Here is a 19,336-nt window from a genome sequence, read left to right as displayed (position 1 = left end):
TGGGTATTGTTCCGTGCTTTGGGGTAGGACCAATGCTACAACATGGCTTAGTTGGGAAATGAAAAAAGGGCTTTGAAGGGAGGGGAATACTGCACGGCACCCATTTTGAAAAAGGGAACCCAACTCTGCCTTCCTCTCTATAGAGGTAGAGACAGTCTTCAACTCCCCCTGTAAACCAGAGAAAATTAAGTTTTACATTTTTTTTCAGATTAAAAGGGGGTGGGGGAGATGAGAGCCAGCTATGTTCTTGCCCGGGTTGTCCACTGTCCACCCAAAACATTGTTTCAGGACATCCTTTCATCTTTATAATGGCAATGTCTTAAAGTTCACTTTGGTTTTCCTTTTTCAGGTACCAAAAGCGACGACCCCAAATTTCCCAAGATCCAGTGGCCTCCCCATGCTTTGTGTTGGTCGTGCCAATTAATCATCAATGGGAGACGCATGTGGGACGAGAGGGCTGTCTTGAGGTTCTTAAAGTCTCACTTCTCCCGGCGCAACATAGACATGGCGTACGTGACCTCTGGGAGGGGGCGACCCGGGAGATACGGTCGAGATGTCGAGGAGAACGACCTGGAAGCTGAAGGAAACCTGGAGGAAGGAGGGGGAGAAAATGGCCCAGGAGCTGATGAGGAGCTTGACAGCAACTCCAAGAGGACTGAAAGACCAGACCGAGGGAGGGAGGAGAAGAAGAGGTCCAGCTCGGACCACATAGGTGCTTCTGAGCCACGCAGACCAAGCATTATCAAGATTGGCAAGAGCTCAAAGACGAAAGAGCTGGAGAATGACATCGTCGATCTGGATTCTTTCAGTGAGCAGCATTACAAGAGCAAGGCTTTGAAAGCGGCCGCCCAGGCCAACGAGGGACGCAGGAGGAGCAGGAGGGACACAGGGCTGGTGCTGATGGAGGATGAGAGCAACCAGTCTTTTGATTACGACGCAGTCTGGGGACGCAAGGGCCCGGGAGGCCAGCACATCGTGGATGCCATGGAGGAGGAACCCGGCAGGGCAGGCGTGACAACCCTGAGAAGGAGCCAGTGGTTCCGCTTGCTGGGAGTCGGCTTTTCCCGGTTGGATGTCAGCTTGTGCATTGTCCTGTACCTCCTCTCCTCCATGTGTCTGTTGGGCATGTATACTTTTTTCCGCATGCGCATGAGGTACCACAAGGGCCGCCCGGGCTTCCCGTTGGCTTGAAAGAGAAGCGAGCCAGCTGCAGCCGACAGGGTAGACAACAGAAGAGGGGCGACGGGCCTGATAATGGTGACTTCTCACCCGCAATTTGTACTCTGGTGACAGAAATGAAGTCCAGCAATACGCACGCACCGTGGCAGCTGTTCAAGGGAGCTGGGTCGCATTTGCTGCTTCTTGCTTTAAAACACCTAGACGTGGCACACAGGAGAGGTGGGTTGGGGTCCCCGCTTTTGGGTGCAAAGTCAGTATCCAGGATCCTTCACAGTTGCACGGCGTGTGTGCGCTTCACATTTGCCTGTATGTTCCAGAGCACAAATTGTTGAGTGGGAATCAGCTTCATTGGGGTGCTGTGTGGTTTCCAGGCTGTATGGCCGTGTTCTAGCAGCATTCTCTCCGGACTTTTCGCCTGCATCTGTGGCCGGCATCTTCAGAGGATCAGCTTCATTGTCAAAAGGGAGTGGGATTCTGTTCCAGGCCCTTTTGATTATTATTTTTTGAATGGGAGGGTCCTTACTTTGTGTGTGGGGTGGTCTCCTTTGGGATAATAAGCCAGATTCATTCTGATCTCACTAGGTGTATGTAGCATAATCCTCCTTCAGTGATTGGCAGGAGTTCTCCCGTGGCCAGTTCGGAACCAACCGCAGAGTAGCTGCTTTGAAATATTCCTTTGCCGTTTTTAAAAAGCTGCTGTTTTCAGATTAGAGACTATTTAGTATGGGACTTTGTGGGCACGAGGCTGAATTTATATGCCGCATCGAGGTACCTCTGAGCCCTTTTCTATCTTGAAGAATCCCAGTTTAGGCAATCGTGAATTTAGAAACGGAAGCACAGTCCAAACTGGTCCGTCAGGGAGGCCCCTCGAGATGGGTTCTGTTAGACGAAACTGGATGCAAAAGCTTCTGAGCCATTGTGAAACCGTATTAAAGGAAGAAGTTGGCATGTGAGGGATGCTGAGTTGGCCGCTGATCCTTCTCTTTTAAACACATACAGAACTCTTTCCCCCTCCCCCCACTGTCTGTAATTTTGGTAAGAAAGTTTAAATGTCGCAGATAAACAGACCGTGCAACCTGGTGAAATCTCTCTACCGATGGCTGTAGCATTGTGCCAGGTTTCTGTTCTTCACCTGCCCCTCTCTCGTGCTGCCATCTTTTCTGCATTTTTTGCGTCTGCTGCCAACCTGAGCTCCCTCCCTCCCTTGACCATTCGCCGCTAGCTGGCCTGCCCATTTACTTCTTGGTCTGGCCCCTGACCCATAGGTCTTCATGCTGCTGTCCCTACTACAGTCCCCCAGTCTCCTGGAATTCCATCAATGTTAGTGGGACAGAAAAGAAGGGAACTGGGCAAAAGTGTCCGGGAGGGGAATGTCCTCTTTTGATGGTGGAGACTTGGCCACCTGGTTAATTATCATTGGAACTATAACTCTCTCTGTGTGAGTAAATAACAGAAGGGAGCAAGTGTAGCGTAGTGGTTATGGTTTTGGACTGCAGCCCATGAAACCCAAGTTCAAATCCCCACTGATGCCGTGGACGCTTTGCTGTGTGATGCGGAGGAAGTAGTGGCAAACCACCTCCCAATGCCTCTTGTCTTGAAAACCTGACAGAGCCACCGTAAGTCAGCTGTGACTTTGCGGCTAAAATAAATGAGTAACAGAAGCAGTGGTTAGGATTTTGGAAGGGTTCTCCCCTCCCCCCCCCCAATTTTTTTTTATTTCCAACCAAAGATCACTGACGTATACATCAATAATCAAGCTGTTACACAACATAAATATATGACAATTTAACAATCCTTGCTAAATATAGATTATTATATTATAATATTAAAACTCTGATTGGATAGAATAGTCACAGGTAATAGAGGACCCCTAAGACCCCTGCCAGTTCAAGGTGGAGAGGATAAAACAGAGCGGTCTCAAGAGTGGACTAGAACAGCACCAGCCGAATGAATTAATAGTCATAATGGCACCCCATGTACTAAGGTGAGCCAGTCTGGTTTTCTTGGTTATAAAGGTCAGGTAGGGTTAGCAGAGAGCAGGAAGCAGCAGCCAGCAAAGTGTAGAGATTAGACTGTCATACTACAATCTGGCACATCTTGCATTCAAATTCTCATTCAGACACGAACCTACTTAGGCGACTTAGGTTGAAAAGTAGTTACTGCCCAGACTCACAAGATTGTTGCAAGGATAAAGCATGGAAGGGGGAGTCATGTGTACAGCTTTCAGTGCCATGGACGAAGGCATGAATCGTACTGAACAGTCAGAAAGACAGGGAAGGTATTAGAGCCTTTGTCCTGACAATAATCCGGCTTTTAAATAAGACAAAGCAGACTTCCATTCATGGCAGAGAAGTACCTGCTATCATTGACTTGAAGAGTTCGGTCATGTCCATGATCAAGGAGCGTAAAAATGGGGCAGGGTTTGGTACAAGCAGATCTGGCAAAATTTGCGTTCCTCAACAAAACACCATTTCTCCCAGCTTTTCTTTCCCCTCACTGTTAACATTATACTGATACCTTTTGAGCTTGGTTCACCCCCCTCTTCCTTTGGCAACAAATACGCTCATATTTTTGCAAAAGTGCCTTATATTTCACCCTCCCTACAATAAACAGGTATTTCTTTTTCCGGTTCCCCTCTTAGAAACAGGTGCTCTGCTGAGACGGCCTTTCCTGTTTGTCATAAACTTGTTGCATTGGGTTGGTCTCTATTTCCCCTGCCCCCGACTCCCACACAATTCCAGTCCTGGGCGCAGAGATGGTTTTGGCCATTTGCCGCCACCTTTTTACATTCAGCTCCTGAATCCATTTTGGAAGAGGTTGGGGGACGGAGCAAGAAGTCTGCTGATGAAACATTTGAAGGGGACAAGTCTTGACTACCTTTTCTTTCTATTTTCTCATTGCTTGAACTTATCAGAGGATTCGGATAATTTGTGGCACTGTGTAGGTCAACTTCTCTTTTGGGGGGGTGGCAATTTTCATTTGTGCCAAACAAGCGGGGAGGGGACATTGGAACCCCTTCCTGGATGGTCTAGCTGATCAGCAGGAAGTCTAGAGTTGTTCAGGTGCTCGAATGGGATGGGATGGAAGTGGGCTGGGGGTTTAATATAATTCTTAACAGAACTGCCCTTTAAAAGGCAGGCTGGCCATTCCATGTTCTCCTTTTGTTTCTCCAGGATGTGCCTTGGATAATAATCAAGTTTTGAAGAAAAGCAACCTAGCTCTTTGCATGGAACACACTGGCATTCTGTTCTTCTGGAGTGGGAATCCCATGAGTCATGCATTTTGAGAGCACGATTGATTATTGTGTGAAGAGGTCATGTGTGCATTTTCTGGGCAGGTGCAGCAGTGACATGCACATGTCAGAACCCTGGAGGGCATACATTCAAACTGTAGCTGCCTGGAAAATCAATGGATTACTCTCTTCGTGTGATATGCAATCATTCGAAATCAGATGCATTGTGGAGACCTGTGCAGAGGCAGGACGCTCACGGGGACAGGTGGGGTCACATGTCCCCGGGTGCACGCCAGCTGGTCACATGGGGGGCGGAGAATCACCACCATGCCCCTCCCTTCGGCCCCGCCCTGCCAGGCTGCTCCTTTGGTCGGTGGGGCTAAGGGGTGCCCGGCAGCGGCCCAGCCAGATAAGTGGGGCCCACGGGGACAGTGGGAGGGGGCGGTGGGCGCCCAGAGCAGGTTTTGCCCCGGGCGTTATCTCTCCATCCCCACGCCTCTGCCTGTGTGTTCCTGTTGCGCATGGTTTCCACCTCACATGAACAGCATGTCAGCATATGGCAGTGGTGGCAAACCTTTGGCACTCCAGATGTTATGGACTACAATTCCCATTAGCCCCTGCCAGTATGGCCAATTGGCCATGCTGGCAGGGGAGCTGACTCAAAATTATAGAATCCATCTGGAGAGGTAAAGGAACCTTCGCCTATACCTCAGACAATGGTCTTAGTGCATTGCACTCCAGCATCACTGAGTACTAGTGAGCAAGAAGTAAGTCTCTGTATCAATTTTAAACTGTTTGTTTATTTGTATGTTTGTTTGCTAAATATGCCAAGGTTACCTTTAAAAAAAAAATATTTGAGTCTTTGGAAAGACCTGCAGATTTATTTCAGGCAGGGTGCCTGTCTGCCTGTCACTGTGCGAAGACCCTCTGATAAAAAGTGTCCAGAGTCTGTTCACTTGCGTTCTTGTATATCTCTCGCAGTGACGGTTGGGCCTTCAGTGTTAACTTTGCTAGAGGCAGGTGTGTTCAAGCCAGCTTGGCAAACTGTCATGCTTTCTCTGGAGAGGGCAGGGCATGGTTCGGAAGTGCCTTTTTGCTGGACTCCCTTAGCAGCTAAGGTAGTGACTGCTGACTTCTGCATTCGTGGGGACTTCTCTTGTCTCCAGTCAGTGGTCTGAAGACCGAAAGTATTTTTGCCATACAAAAACGGGTCCCTTTGCAGATTCTCAGGCTTTACAATACCTTCAACGCCATCAAACCATAACTAGGGGTGCCCCAGACGTGTGCAAAGACACTGATGGAGCATTGAATTGCATGCAGAATCCAAAGAGAACTGCAACATTACGCAAATATTTTTTTCCCTTATGAGTTAAACGGGGGGGGGGGGATTTTTGAAGCAGTCAGATGTAAAAACAATCTGCTAAAGGCAGCTGGGAATCCCAGTCATACCATTCTCAGCAGCCTGAGCTTTGCCAGACCCTAAATACAGAGAACGATTTGCTGGTGCCTTTTTTGATCCCTCAATGAAAGGTGTACAAAATGAGTTAAAACAGAACCTTCTTCAAGAAGTGGGTCCATGTTTTTCTTTTGCTGTGCTTGCCTGTGGCTCACTCCCTCCTTCAACGGTGTTATGTGCAAGAGAGGAAAATTGTGGTGTGTGTGCAAGCGTGTGTGTGTGTGGGGGGGAATGGGGTTCAGTCTCCTGGTAATCTGACACATTTGTAAGTTGCCGAGAACTTGAACTCAAAGCCTATGTGCATTTGGACCGTAACCTGAATTGGGAGCGGATGGAAAGGTGTTGTGTGTACTGAACATCAACCAAAGTGACCAACTGATATTTTCAGTTTATTTCAATACAAAGTCAGCTAAATGTGTCCCCCCCCCCCCCCCCCAAGCCCCGTGAGCATGTTTACAATTTCCAGAATGCCTGTTTGGATGGCAGTCTGCCTCAAGAAGAGACTGTGAGAAGAGATTGCCCACTAAAGAATCGTATGAATAAGTGCGCTTTCTTCGACTACTGCACCACCTCCTTCCAATCACCCTGCAAGATTCTTCAGTTGTAGTTTCGTAATGAAGCAATTAAGAAACTATTTTTCGAGGCGGGTTCTTTGATTTACTCTCGCCTTTTTAGCTCCACTAGCTTAGCATGCTGTCTCTTCCATGTTCCTCCAGCACAGCTGTCGTTCAGGAATGCCCTTGATCTCTCCTGTGTCTCTCTGTGTTAGCGGAATAAATTTATTTTTGTTAATAAATGTATTTGTGTCGGACCCCAGTTTTTTGGTTTTGTATTTATGTCACAGCAACGAAGGACAAGCCCCGACCTGGATAGCACAGGCTAACCCAGGGGTCTGCAACCTGCAGCTCTCCAGATGTTCATAGACTACAATTGGCCATGCTGGCAAGGGCTGATGGGAATTGTAGTCTGTGAACATCTGGAGAGCCACAGGTTGCAGACCCCTGGCCTAGCCCAGTCTCAGAAGCTAAGCAGGGTCAGCACTGTCATTGGATGGGAGGCACCAAGGAATGTCGTGGAGGCAGGCAGTGACAAACCACCTCTGAACAGCTCTTGCCTTGGAAACACTACCAGGAGTTGCCATAAGTCAGATGTGACTTCATGTGAAAAAAAAATGCAGGGCAAAGGATGGGGGGAACAGACTTTTCAATTCTCCAGTCTCAAGAGTGGCTCAGAGCTTGTTCAGAACACATCACATGCCATGACTTACACACATAACTGTGCTCAGGCGGAGGACAAACATTTTGAGACCATGATAAAGGGCAGGAAATAAATGCAAATAAATAAGTAAAAGGCTGACCTCTTAGAAATCTATCCATTGCAAGTAATCTAGGTCTGTGTATGCTCCCCCCCCCCCTCCTTACATGGCTGAATCAGGCTAGCCTGATTCAGAAGCTAAGCAGGTTTGAACTTAGAGGGGAGTCCACCACGGAAGTTCAAGGTTGCTACTCAGAGAAGGCAGTGGCCAATCACAGCTAAATGTCCTTTTGCCTTGAGAACCCCACCAAGGGTCAACATTAAGTCATGTGACTTGACAGGGGGAAAAAAAAGCTATATTGCTATATATCAGTGATGGTGAACCTTTTCGAGACCGAGTGCCCAAATTGCAACCCAAAACCCACTTATTCATCGCAAAGTGCCAACATGGCAGTTTAACCTGAATAACCCCTTCGAGCAGGGGCCAGCCTGCTGTAGTCTCCAGCAAGTCCCACATGTGCCGCTCTGCGCCTCTCTAGCATCTCTGCCGTCTCTGCCCCAGCAGCAGCCACCTGGACCACAGGTACAAGGCCTGCCAGCCGAGTCCTCCCTGCTCGCTGAGGTGCATGCACATCAAGTCAAGCGGCTCAGGCCAGCCTAGATGTGGGAGGGCAATTTCCCCCCCACATGATGAACTCTGTGCGCGCGTGCCCACAGAGAGGGCTCTGAGTGCCACCTCTGGCACCCGTGCCATAGGTTCGCCACCACTGCTATATATTGTAACAATATCTTGACTACTGGTCTACAAAAATTAACTGCCAAAAAGCCACACCGGGAATTGGAGTAGGAATGCTAGCAATGAAGTTGTGGACAGTAGTGTAGGGATTCATATCTTTCCAGCCATGATTTTCCTAGACCCACGGTAGGTACAGCTTTTCCTGGTCCAGGGAAACCTGGAATGTGGAAAGAGCTGCTGCAATTACGGAGGAGGGTAAACAGAGCAAGAGTTCAGTGTGAAAGCAACGGATATCCCTTGGCTGGCATCCATCTTCCATGCAATCTACGGCCTGGCCACTGAGAAGGAGCTAAGAGGAGACATAAAAGTGAGAATGGTCTGAGGTTGTTCAAAGAAATTCTCTTAATTCCTTTTTACTCAATTTCTCCCTGAAATCCAATAATCCATTTCTTGTCCTCTTGTTAGGAAAATGGAGTCTGTTTCTTACAAAGTTCATTTTGGGCAAAGAGAAATTTGGGAGGGGAGGGAACCTGTGCAGAATTTTGAAATTTCACTCAGAAGCAAGTGACACCTCCCCAACCATTCCAGCCCTGCTAGAACAACCTGTTGTGTGTAATGGAAAACAACTGCAAGGCTGAAGTTACAAAAGGATGCTCCGATTATAAAGAGAAATCAGAGAGAAATCCCTCCCTTAGAAAGAGAAAAAGAAGATGAATAGTAATAGTAAGAGTTGGTTTTTCTGCCCCGCTTTTCTCTGCTGGAAAGGAGCCGCAAACCAGCTTACGATCATCTCCCCCACCTCCCTCCCCCACCCAAAGGTACCTTGTGAGATAGGTGATGCTGAGAGAATTTTGGCAAGAGTTCACCCAGCAGACTTCTTGTAGAGGAGCGGGGAAAACAAACCCAGCTCACCAGACATGAGCCTGCCGCTCTCGAGAAGGAGTGGGGAGTCAAACCCGGTCCTCCACAGTAGAATCTGCCACTCTGAACCACTACATTATTATTATTTTTATTATTTTTTTATTGGATTTAATATACCGCCCTATCCCCAAAGGGCTCAGGAATCTGCCACTCTGAATCTGCCACTCTGAACCATTACATCAATGGCTATATATATATTTTAATGAATTTCTGGGGGGGGGGGAATAAATTCCTCTTCCCCATAAAATTGTACACTAGGTCACTGAACTGCATTGCTTGGCTGCCCCTCCGTTTGTCTCAGCGTGGTAGCCGTACAAACAGTCTCACTCAGGCTCATTCTGCACATGCAGAGTAATGCACTTTCAAACTGCTTTCAGTGCTCTTTGAAGCTGTGTGGAATAGCAAAATCCACTTGCAAACAGTTGCGAAAGTGGTTTGAAAACGCATTATTTTGCCTGTGCGGAAGGGGTCTGATCACAGACTTCTATAGTCCTGTCTGTAGCATTGCAGCCACTCTCCAGCAGAGATCTTTCACACCCCCTGTTATCTGGTCTTTTAACTGCAGACGCCAGGGATCGAACCTGCTGCAAGCCGAGGCAGAGGGTCTACCCTTGAGCCACAGGTCCCTCCCTAATTCAAAGATGCTGCTGGCTCTGACTTCAAAACTCGAGGCTTAACTTTGCAAGAAATCTTCCATGGAGCCCGGTTTCCATTTTTGGTACCCAAGTTTTGTTACGATGATCAAGTTCCTCTGCTCTTGCCAGACAGTGGATGATCGCGGGGGTGGGGGGGAGGAGGGGGGGTTTGAGGGTGGAGAAAACAGACAGCACAATAATGTGGGGAGATGAGGTAACTTGAACAATGCTATTGTTTAAGGGAAGAAGAAGGGCCAAGGTCAGGACCTGTCCATTTGTGAAGGCCTACAGTTCAACAGAGGCCCAGGGCTACCAAACCCCCTTAGCCCATCTGTTCTGGCAGAAGACTGCCCCAAAGCTCCGGGACTGCAGTGGGGGGGTGTTGAAACAGCCCCGGAGCAAACGGGGCCACGAGATGCTGCCCAAGCCACAGGCCTGGACTACAGCAAGCTTGGCCCCAGCTAGAAGCAACTTGAGATGAAGAGGAGCTTGCGAGAGAGAGCAGCAACAGATGCAGATGTACGCTTCTTACAGCAGGGGTGAGCCTCAACCCACTGGGGCAAGCATGGATCTGTTTGTTCTCGTTTCTGCCTGGGGTGAGGGGGAGAGAGATCTGAGCCTGCAGCAGTGCCGGCCCCCACATGGCTTTGCTTGCTCCTGGTCCCAAGCCGCCCACTGTGAACTTCCCTGATAAGTCGGCTGCTTTGCTCCTGACTCTGATAAGCAGCTGTTCCTGGTCTGACACAGGTCAGGTTCTTCTTACCGCCTCACCAGGTGCGCTGCTTATTCCGGAACACCATAAACAGCAACCTGAAATGCTGGCCCAGGTGAGCCACTGCAGTTAAAAACCAGGCCAAAGAACTGGGCTTGTTGGAGCAGGCAGCCCTCCACGCTCCTTTCTAAAGGCTCTGGTTTCCCCGTCCCTCTTGCCCTTTTCTCCTTGTTACAAATCATTACAGAAAAGGGTTGTTTTCCCCGTGGCTGGACCCTGGGCCATCTGCTCCCCCAGGGCTCGCTAAATCCTCCTGTAACCAATTCATTGAGATTACGCCCGGCCTCCTCTAATCCCAGCCCTTCCCCGCAGCAGGGGATTTAAAAGGATTACAGACCGGCTGATAATAAACTTTATTAAGGGGGGTGGGGGGTGTCAATCCGATTTGAAGGCTTTTTGCCCCCCCCTCCCCTCCCCTCCCCTCCCCTCCACATCTTCACTTTGCTGGACAGAGTGGGCTGGGGGGTGGGTGGGAGAGACCCAGATATAGCCGGGAAACAAGTGGGTTGTGTCTCTTTAGAGAGCTCTCTCTCTCTCTCTCTCTCTCTCTGGTTTATTTGCATTTCATTGGTCAATTTGCAACAAAGAAAGGAATTAATACAAGGGCAAGCTATCATCCCCTCCCCTTCCCTGTTTCTGGCACTGAATTTCCTTGAAGGAAATGTGGCAGGGGATAGAGTATGTTTTCAAAAGGATTAGTGACATGTCTCGGTGGCGTGTGTCACATCTTTACCCCTGTGGATATTCCCCCCCCCCTCTGTTTTCCCTCCTTTCCATCCTCCTCCCCTTCATCTCCCCGCCCTTACTCTTCTAAACACTCCCTTGAATCCATCTTCAAAACCTCACCTACATTCAGTTCTGGAGCTGACAGATGATCTGCCACAGCAACTAAATAAATAAATGAAGATTAAGACATTTCTGAGCTGCATTTGACATGATTTTGGAGCAGGTGAAGATGGTGGGTGGGGGAATCAGGTTGTCAGTATGTACCATGGTCTGGAACCCCACTTCGAATCAGGATTTCAGCTGCTACCTGCCCATCTGGGATGCAGAAGAAGAGGAGTCTGGATTTATACCCCACCTTTCTCTCCTGTAAAGAGACTCAAGGTGGCTTACAAGCTCCTTTCCCTTCCTCTCCCTACAACAGACATCTTGTGAGGCAGGTGGGGCTGAGAGAGTTCCAAAGAACTGTGACTAACCCAAGGTCACCCAGCAGGAATGGAGGAGGGCAGAAACACATCTGGTTCACCAGGCAAGCCTCTGCCACTCAGGTGGAGGAGTGTGGAATCAAACCTGGTTCTCCAGATTAGAACCCACCTGCTCTGAATCATTACACCAAGCTGGCTCTCAGAGACAAGTTTGCAGCCTCAATGCTGCCCACTTTCAGAATGCTTGTAGCAAACACTCAGAAGAAGTGTAAGAAAGATATCAATTTGCTGAAAAAAAATGGGGAGGGGGGAATCCATCGCCAATAGTAAGTGGCAGTTACCACTATCTAGAGGGGAAAGGTGTTTTTCAGTTGCTGCTAGATCAAGATCTTTCCCACACCAGGGAACAAAAACTAATCTACTAGCACAGGCTCCTGATCCACCAAGGGAGGCTCAGGCCGAACTTCAGTTTTCTAATAGCCATGAATGCCTGGGCTGGAGAAAGGAAGCAGGCAAACTTTTCCAGAAATAACAGCAGCGGGAGGAGAAATAATTAACAGAATAGCAGGGCTGCAAAGGGGAGGAGGGAGGGTTACTTGTAACTTTTGTCTTTAAAGGGCATCTATATATTTTAAGTATGCTTCCAGGTGCACTGGGCTCACTTATAAACCAGGCTCTGGGAAGCGCCGGTGAGTTGGAGAAAGTCCAACAGGCTGAAATCAGATCCAGACAGGCTGCAGATGCTGCAAGGTAATCTGTCCCTTGCAGGGGATAGTTCTTCCTATGAAAGACGGGGTGGTAGCTTCTCCGTTTGATCAAGTTAGGACAGGGGCTTAGAGTGGCTCATGCGCCTTGTTTCGTTCCCTGACAGGCAGATACTGCATGGTCAGGAACCGCTTTTTATCAACTATCGCTTATGTAAACAAAGACTTTTTTCTAACCATATGTTTTAGGCAAAGCTGCCATTGACGATAACTCAGGAGCTTCAACCAGTGCAGAACTCTGTTGCCTGCATCTTGGCAGTTGCTGTGAGGTGGAAATGGGCCCAATTTATTCCATAACAAGATGCACTGTGGATAGAGAGTTCTCTACCCTAATCACCACAGCCAAGAAAACGTGCTCCCCCCTGTATTTTTCTCTCCCATTTGAACGGGGCCACTTGGCACACTACCTGTACTGCTTAATAAACCCTGTTCAAAGGAGAGCCATAATGCTCGCCATGGGTTTAATGTTATGCCTGCTGCCTTCTTACATCGCAGATTCAATAACCAAGAAAACGCTAAAGATTGTAATGTCCCGTAATGTAGCTTGATGGACTCAGTTGGAATCTGGCCCACCAATTACTTCACATGGGCCTTTCTCCCATTTCCCTTAAGCCCCGGCTACTCGGGGAGAGTAGCGCGGGGTCCCTCGGCTACTCCCACTGAGGAAGGCGGCAACAGCGCAGCAGCCAGAAGCTGCTGCTGCTCAGCAGCCCCTCAGCGCTGGCATGGTAATCGCTTCGATCCTAACATGTGGCATATCCTCCCATATTGTTATATAGCTTTTTTTAATCTGTTTTTATTATCGTTGTACTGCTGTCTATGCCAATAAAGGCTTGCTTCACAACAAGATGCATTGGCCGCCAGTTTTGTGGGGCCTGGGTTAAGGTTCGTTCAGATCCTTCATGGCTTTAGACTTGAATATATCCAGTGGTGGGATCCAAAAATTTTAGTAAGAGGTTCCCATGGTGGTGGGATTCAAACAGTGGCGTAGCGCCAATGGGGCTGGTGCGGAACCGAATTTTGCCACAGGGCGTGGCGGCGGGCATTTTGGGGGCAGGGCATTTAATAATTTCTCGAGATTACTGTAAAAAACTGCTTTCTGCTGTAAAAAAAAGTTCCTAATTTCCAGCTGGTATCTTTCTGTCCATAATTTAAACTCATTATAGCAAGTCCTATCGTCTACTGCCAACAGAAACAACTACTTCTCCTCTAATTGACTGCCAAATACTTAATACTTTCAAATACTTAATTTTGTTTCTAGAAATCAAAAGAAGGATACTTTCCTTAAACAAGGAACTGTACCGTATTTCTAAAACAGGTTTTTAAAAAACCCAACAGGGAGAATTATCCCGTTTTCTACCTTCACTAACCAGCCACATAGGAAACAACAGGACTTTATAATTTTTGGACCTAATGGAATTTCTAACAGAAAAGCAGACCCAATTAGTAACCCCCTCTTGGCACCTATGAAATAATTAGCCAAGCCCTCTCGGGAACTGGTGAGAACCTGCTGGATCCCACCTCTGAATATATCAGAATCTATCTCTCCCCCAATGAATCCAGCAATGGCATAATAAAGGCCCTCAGACTCTACATCCACACTGTGTGAGATTACACTTGTTTTGAAGCTGGGGAGAAAGCACTTCATGGAGCTCTGCAGCACCTGTGGTCTTGTGGCTCTTTAGATCCTAAAGCAGCTTCCGGCAACTCTTTGCTGCTATTTTTTTGGTCTTAATTGGTTTCTACTATTTTCTTGATGATATTCTGCCATGAATCACAAGGCAGGTGAGAATTCTACCACTGAACCACCAGCAGAAGACAGTTCATCTATTAAACAATGAATCCAGCTATGCGCTAGAGCAAACGGCCAGGTTTTTATGCATAGTCAGAAACTAATTTTGCTTTATATGTTATCTTTTAATTTTCTTGTATCTTGTTTTGGGTCTTTGCACTATGCCATTAAAGGTTTTGGGTCTGTTATCTAAGAATCGCACAGGAAAAAGGGAATAACATCCCAGCTTGCAGTGAACAAACCGAGATAGCCAGGGAAACTGTGCTAGTCATTATCAGTGATGACACTGGTATTAGCCAACAGGTGCTAACATTGCTGTTGGGACCACCAGGAAAACTGGGGGAAATCAAAGCAAACTATTCCAATATCTTGTTGCTGCAACCACATTAGTTTGAGCTAAGAATTGGAAACTTAGTAAATCCCCAGCTCGATGAGAATGGCAAGTAAAAGTTATGGAAATGATGTAATATATGATATGACACAACTTAAAGGGACCATGGAATTTCAAAAGGAATGGCAAACTTGGTTTAATTATATACAGACTGTATTGATATAGACTTCTTGGTTTTCTCATTATATATGTTAGAGACAATTGAAAGTAATCTGTCTTGAAGTATTATATTGGAACTCTGAGTATCGATGATGCTGGGTCTCATCTTATTTTTTTGACTTTTTACAAATTATCTAGGTATAACTTAATGTTTTCCTATAAATGCATTCTTATTACATTTCATGAGTCTCTCAATAAAATAATTTAAAATATAATGAAGACAACTGGACATGGGCAGTATTTGCAATTCAGCAAAATTTTAGAACAGCAGCAGCTCCTTGAAGGAAGACATTTGAATGCCCTTCAGCCACGGAGTAACAAATGCACAAACAGCACAAAGACCACACTTGGTTGGTCCAGATGGGTATCAGAAGTATACTAGGTTCTACATACAGGCTCTGCATTTCTCATGAAGTCTTGACTTTTGGCTGATACTTTAATATATAGGCTTTCCCATTTGTTTTGTCCACACCTGCTTACTGCATCACAGCAAAAAGCAAAATAGCATCTTCACATTTGATTTGTTCCCATTTCTATAGCGTATCTTATTCTTTGAACAAGAATGAGAAGGCCAGCATAAATATGCATCTAGTTTCTCCACTGGTTTAATTATGTGAACTGGGTGGCCAGCTTTTTCCTGCTCCTGTTCCTCCTCCTCCTCCTCTTCTTCTTCTTCTTCTTCCTCTTCTTCCTCCTCCTCCTCTTCCTCCTCCTCCTCCTCCTCCTCCTCCTCTTCTTCTTCTTCTTCTTCTTCTTCTTCACTGCTGCTGCTGTCAGGAACAGATGGGGGATGTGTTTGAGATTCTTAGCAGAGAAACAGTGTGTGTGTGTGTTGGGGAGGGTTTAACCCCTTGCAAATCCTGCCATGGCTGCTTTTAGGGACACCAAATGAGGTTGCGAGATCTCTGATTCTTCCCCCATTCTTCCTTGCCACTGTTGGTTCCTGTCTCTTAGGGCAGGGCTGGTTCTCTGGCCAAGCAAATATGTGGGGCGGCCTGATGTGCTGATGCGTGACAGGGGCTTAGCTCAGCTCGCTCCCATCCATCAGCAGCATGGGCGAAGAGAAGCCAAACAAAGCCCATTCCCTGCAGAACTGGCCCAGAAGGAGAAGGCAAATACCTACCTTGGGACAACAGGATACTGCGATCTGGTGGGTTGGCTCAAAGTCTAGGTTGAATCCCACAGCAGATGTCCATGAAAGGGGGATTTTCTTCACTTCCTCCCTTCTGTTACATACCTCTGAGAGAGTTCCTGTCCTCTAAGATCAATGTTTCAGGAAGCATTCTGGGGTGCAGTGGTGTACAGGAGACGAGAATAACCCTTTCTCCTAATGGAAATTCCTTGCAGGGGAGGAAATTACTGTTGATTCCAGCCTTCTGTCTGTCTGTTTCTTGAGTTGTGGGTTTGCATTATGAGCTGAAGAGCTGCCTAACTTCTATTGCGTGCGTGTGTCTCATTTTGCCTTTTTGGTCTTCTGTAAAGTTCTGCACCGGGGTTTTATTTATGTCTCCGTTCTACTGAAATCTGCTTTCTGCCTGATTCCTTAAGCCTCAGAGCAAAGTTCATCATTCCAGACACCCCTGCAGGGTAGTTCACAACTGATGAAGTTGCAAGAGAGAGAAGGGATTGTCTGCAGTCAATGATTCTCGATCTGCATCTGACTGATGTACACTCATCGCAATGCAATTCTAATGTAGAGTTACTCCAGTTCAGGGGTCTGCAACCTGCGGCTCTCCAGATGTTCATGGACTACAATTCCTATCAACCCCTGCCAGCATGGCCAATTGGGATTTGTAGTCCACGAACATCTGGAGAGCTGCAGGTTGCAGACCCCTTCTCCAGTCCAACCCCACTGTGGACCTAACCCAGAGTAACTTTGTCTAGAATGGCCTGGTCAGCCTTGCAGGTACCAAAAGGCAGGCGCTTCACAAACACCAAGAGAGGCCCAGCTGTGAGATTCTCATGCGCACAGATTCCTCCCTTGCCTTAGAGGAGGGGTTCCCAGTCTTTTTGAGTTGGTGGGCAATGCTAGAAGGTTGATAGGTGGTGGCCACCACCATCCCCCAAATGTCTGTCGCAGGACACAGAAACTCCCTTCTTGCAATATCCCCCTCCTGCTTTACAAAAAAAAAAAGTTGTATGGCAAGAGGGAAATTGTAGGAGAAGGGGGAATTAAAAAAGGAAGGCCTAAAAGGGGAGGAGAAGGAGAAGAAGAAGAAGAGTTTGGATTTATACCCCACCTTTCTCTCCTGTAAGGAGACTTAAAGTGGCTTACAAGCTCCTTTCCCTTCCTCTCCCCACAACAGACACCTTGTGAGGTAGGTGGGGCTGAGAGAGTACAGAAGGAACTGTGACTAGCCCCAGGTCAACCAGCAGGAATGCAGGAGTGCGAAAACACATCTGGTTCACCAGGTAAGCCTCTGCCTCTCAGGCAGAGGAGTGGCGAATGAAAACCCAGTTCTCCAGATTAGAATCCACCTGCTCTTAACCACTACACCACGCTGGAACCACACACTGAGTCCAGGCCTTTACCAGTCTTCCCAATCTTCCAGTTGCTGCCATTTCTATTACAGCAAAACCCTTTCATTGGGATGAGGCTGTATTTCTTTCCTTCCCTTTTGCCTTCTCCTGGCTTGGCTGGCTGACTTGAGCAGCCTGGATTCGTTTGCTCTCTTGGCACTTTCTGCAGCATACCTGGTCATTCATTATATCAGATTATATAAACTGATCAGGGACAGTAATATAGAATGTGAGTGAAACAGGGAGTTGGGGATGCGACCGTTTGGCCCTTTCCAGCTCTATGAATCTATGGATTATTTTCAGTCCTTTTAATAAGGTGAGATAGGCAGTGTTGGGGACACACCTATAGAAGCCCGCATTCTGGTTCCATGGGGCTGCATCCATGGCGTTTACTTCTCCATGCAGTAATGTGAAGGACATGCAGCATAAAGGCAAAAGCTTTGTTTAGGTCTGCCAACTTTTTCTGTCTGGCCACCGTCCTGTACCTTTTACAGCAGTCCTAAGTCTCAAAAATTAAACAAGTGAGGTTTTTTTAGCCCTGGCAGGAAAAGGCAAGGAAAGCAATGGCCAGTATGGTATAGTGGTGAGAGCCGTGGGTGGTGGAAGTATTCAGCACTATGAAATGCCAGGGCCAATCACAAAATGTTGGGAATTTCCAAGCTAAGTATCCTCCTATGATGGAAGCAGCTGTTTCTGAAAGTCATGCCTTCAGTGGTCTTCTAAATAACCGCCCACTCCCTCGCAGTGAAGGGGAGCCGGGATTGCTTTGCTTTCATGATGAGCTGCTCTGGGTATCAAGGAAGGGGGTGTCAGGAAACATCTTAAGAGAGTGCCATTGTGCCTCCAGAAGCACTAGGAGACACCCCCCCCCCCCCGTGGTGTACTTCATTGAGTGACTTTGTACTGGTCATTCTATCTGATCCTAACCCACCTTGCAAGGTTGTTGTAAGGACAAAATGGAGGCCAGGTATAAGATATTTGCTGTTCTCTGTGTAACTCACTCAGTAGCACTCGCACAAGGCTGGGCTGACGATATCATTATTCACCTTCATTTATACCTTTTGTTTGCCCCCCCAAAACTTTACTTTGCTCTCCTCTGTTTCATCCCCACAACAACCCTGTGAGGTAGGTTAAGGCTGAGAGTGTGTGACTGGTCTGGGGTCACCCAATGAGCTTCCATGGCAGAGTGGGAATTCGAACCTGGGGCTCCCAGATCCTGTTCCAGCTCTCTAACCGCACAAGCTGTCCAGTAACAAGTAAAACCAGTAGATACAACTGGACAGCAGCTTCTATATAACCAAGTTACTGAATGGAATGTGATCACTGGCTCACTTAAGCAGGTTCAGATATGTAACAAGGGGAGAAGGATGTACAGTCTTTGGCGAAAGGTTCAACTGAAAGGTGGTAGATATTGTTCCAGCTGTGGAAAGAGGTTTCTTGCTCTGTGGGTTTGGGCGGGACCTGTGGGTGAAGCGTCACTTATGAGAACAGCTTCCTCCTTTGGTAAGGCTTAGGTAGCCTGAATCCTCCAGACTAGGGATGTCAGCCTCTTGGGGTGGGGGGACTTGGGTATCTCCTCCCCTCCCCATTTACAGGTCATCTCCAGACTACAGAGATCAGTTTCCCTGTAGGATGCTTTGGAGGGTGTACTGCACGGCATTGTACCACACTGAGGTCTCTGTCCTCCCCGGACCCCATCCCTAACTCTTCAGGAGTTTCCCAGATTGGATTTGACAAACCGCCCCCCCCCCACCCCGGCCACCCATCCCCTGCTGGTGGCCAGGGCAACCCTACTTCAAACCCCCATGCCCAGGTGTGTACTGAACGCCCGTGCCTTTGGAATAGTTCACTGTGCGTTGAATGTCGTAGCATCTTTGGCCTGCCCTGTCCTCTCCTTAACCCACAGATTGATAAATAGCACACATGCGTATGTGCCTGTGCGCATGTTGTGTGTCCTCCGTTATCATTAGCAGAGTCGCCACTGCTGCCTTTCTCCTTGATTTCCCCTGGGCGAGCGTCTGCAATAGTGATAATAATGTGAAGGTTTTCCACGCCCCCACCCATCTTCATTTCAACAAGCTGGTCCACCTCTCCTCCCCCCCCCCCCCGAACCCAGCTCTCTGTCAAAAGATGGGACAGTCTAGTTCTCCCCCCTCCCCTCACCGCCCCCAATACCCCCAAGCGATGATGCAAAGTGAATGACCTTCCCATGGAAGTATCTTCTACAGAATTTGCAAAGGTACCAGATTGTTAAAATGTTTGAATGATGGTGAGATGCTACAGTTTTGAATCCAGTGACATTTGTTATGTTCTGCGGCAGTGTGAAATATGTCAGGAAAAGGTGGCCTTGGAAATAAGGGTATTTGCAAAAAGAATC

The 19,336-nt window shown here is 47.7% G+C and overlaps 1 protein-coding gene across 1 annotated transcript in view; it reads left to right on the top strand.

Moving 5' to 3' along the window:
* Window positions 1-6,663, top strand: part of QSOX1 (quiescin sulfhydryl oxidase 1) — a 96,036-nt gene extending 89,373 nt beyond the window's left edge. The window contains exon 12 of the mRNA XM_048497415.1: window positions 350-6,663. Coding sequence (XP_048353372.1) covers window positions 350-1,191 — 842 coding nt within the window. The 3' untranslated portion in view covers window positions 1,192-6,663. The remainder of the gene's footprint in view (window positions 1-349) is intronic.
* Window positions 6,664-19,336: the final 12,673 nt, after the last annotated feature.

The sequence above is a fragment of the Sphaerodactylus townsendi genome, linkage group LG05 (genome assembly GCF_021028975.2).
Source record: "Sphaerodactylus townsendi isolate TG3544 linkage group LG05, MPM_Stown_v2.3, whole genome shotgun sequence".
Lineage (NCBI taxonomy): Eukaryota > Metazoa > Chordata > Lepidosauria > Squamata > Sphaerodactylidae > Sphaerodactylus > Sphaerodactylus townsendi.
Note: the sequence above shows the minus strand (reverse complement) of the source record. Positions and strands in the feature narration are given on the sequence as shown.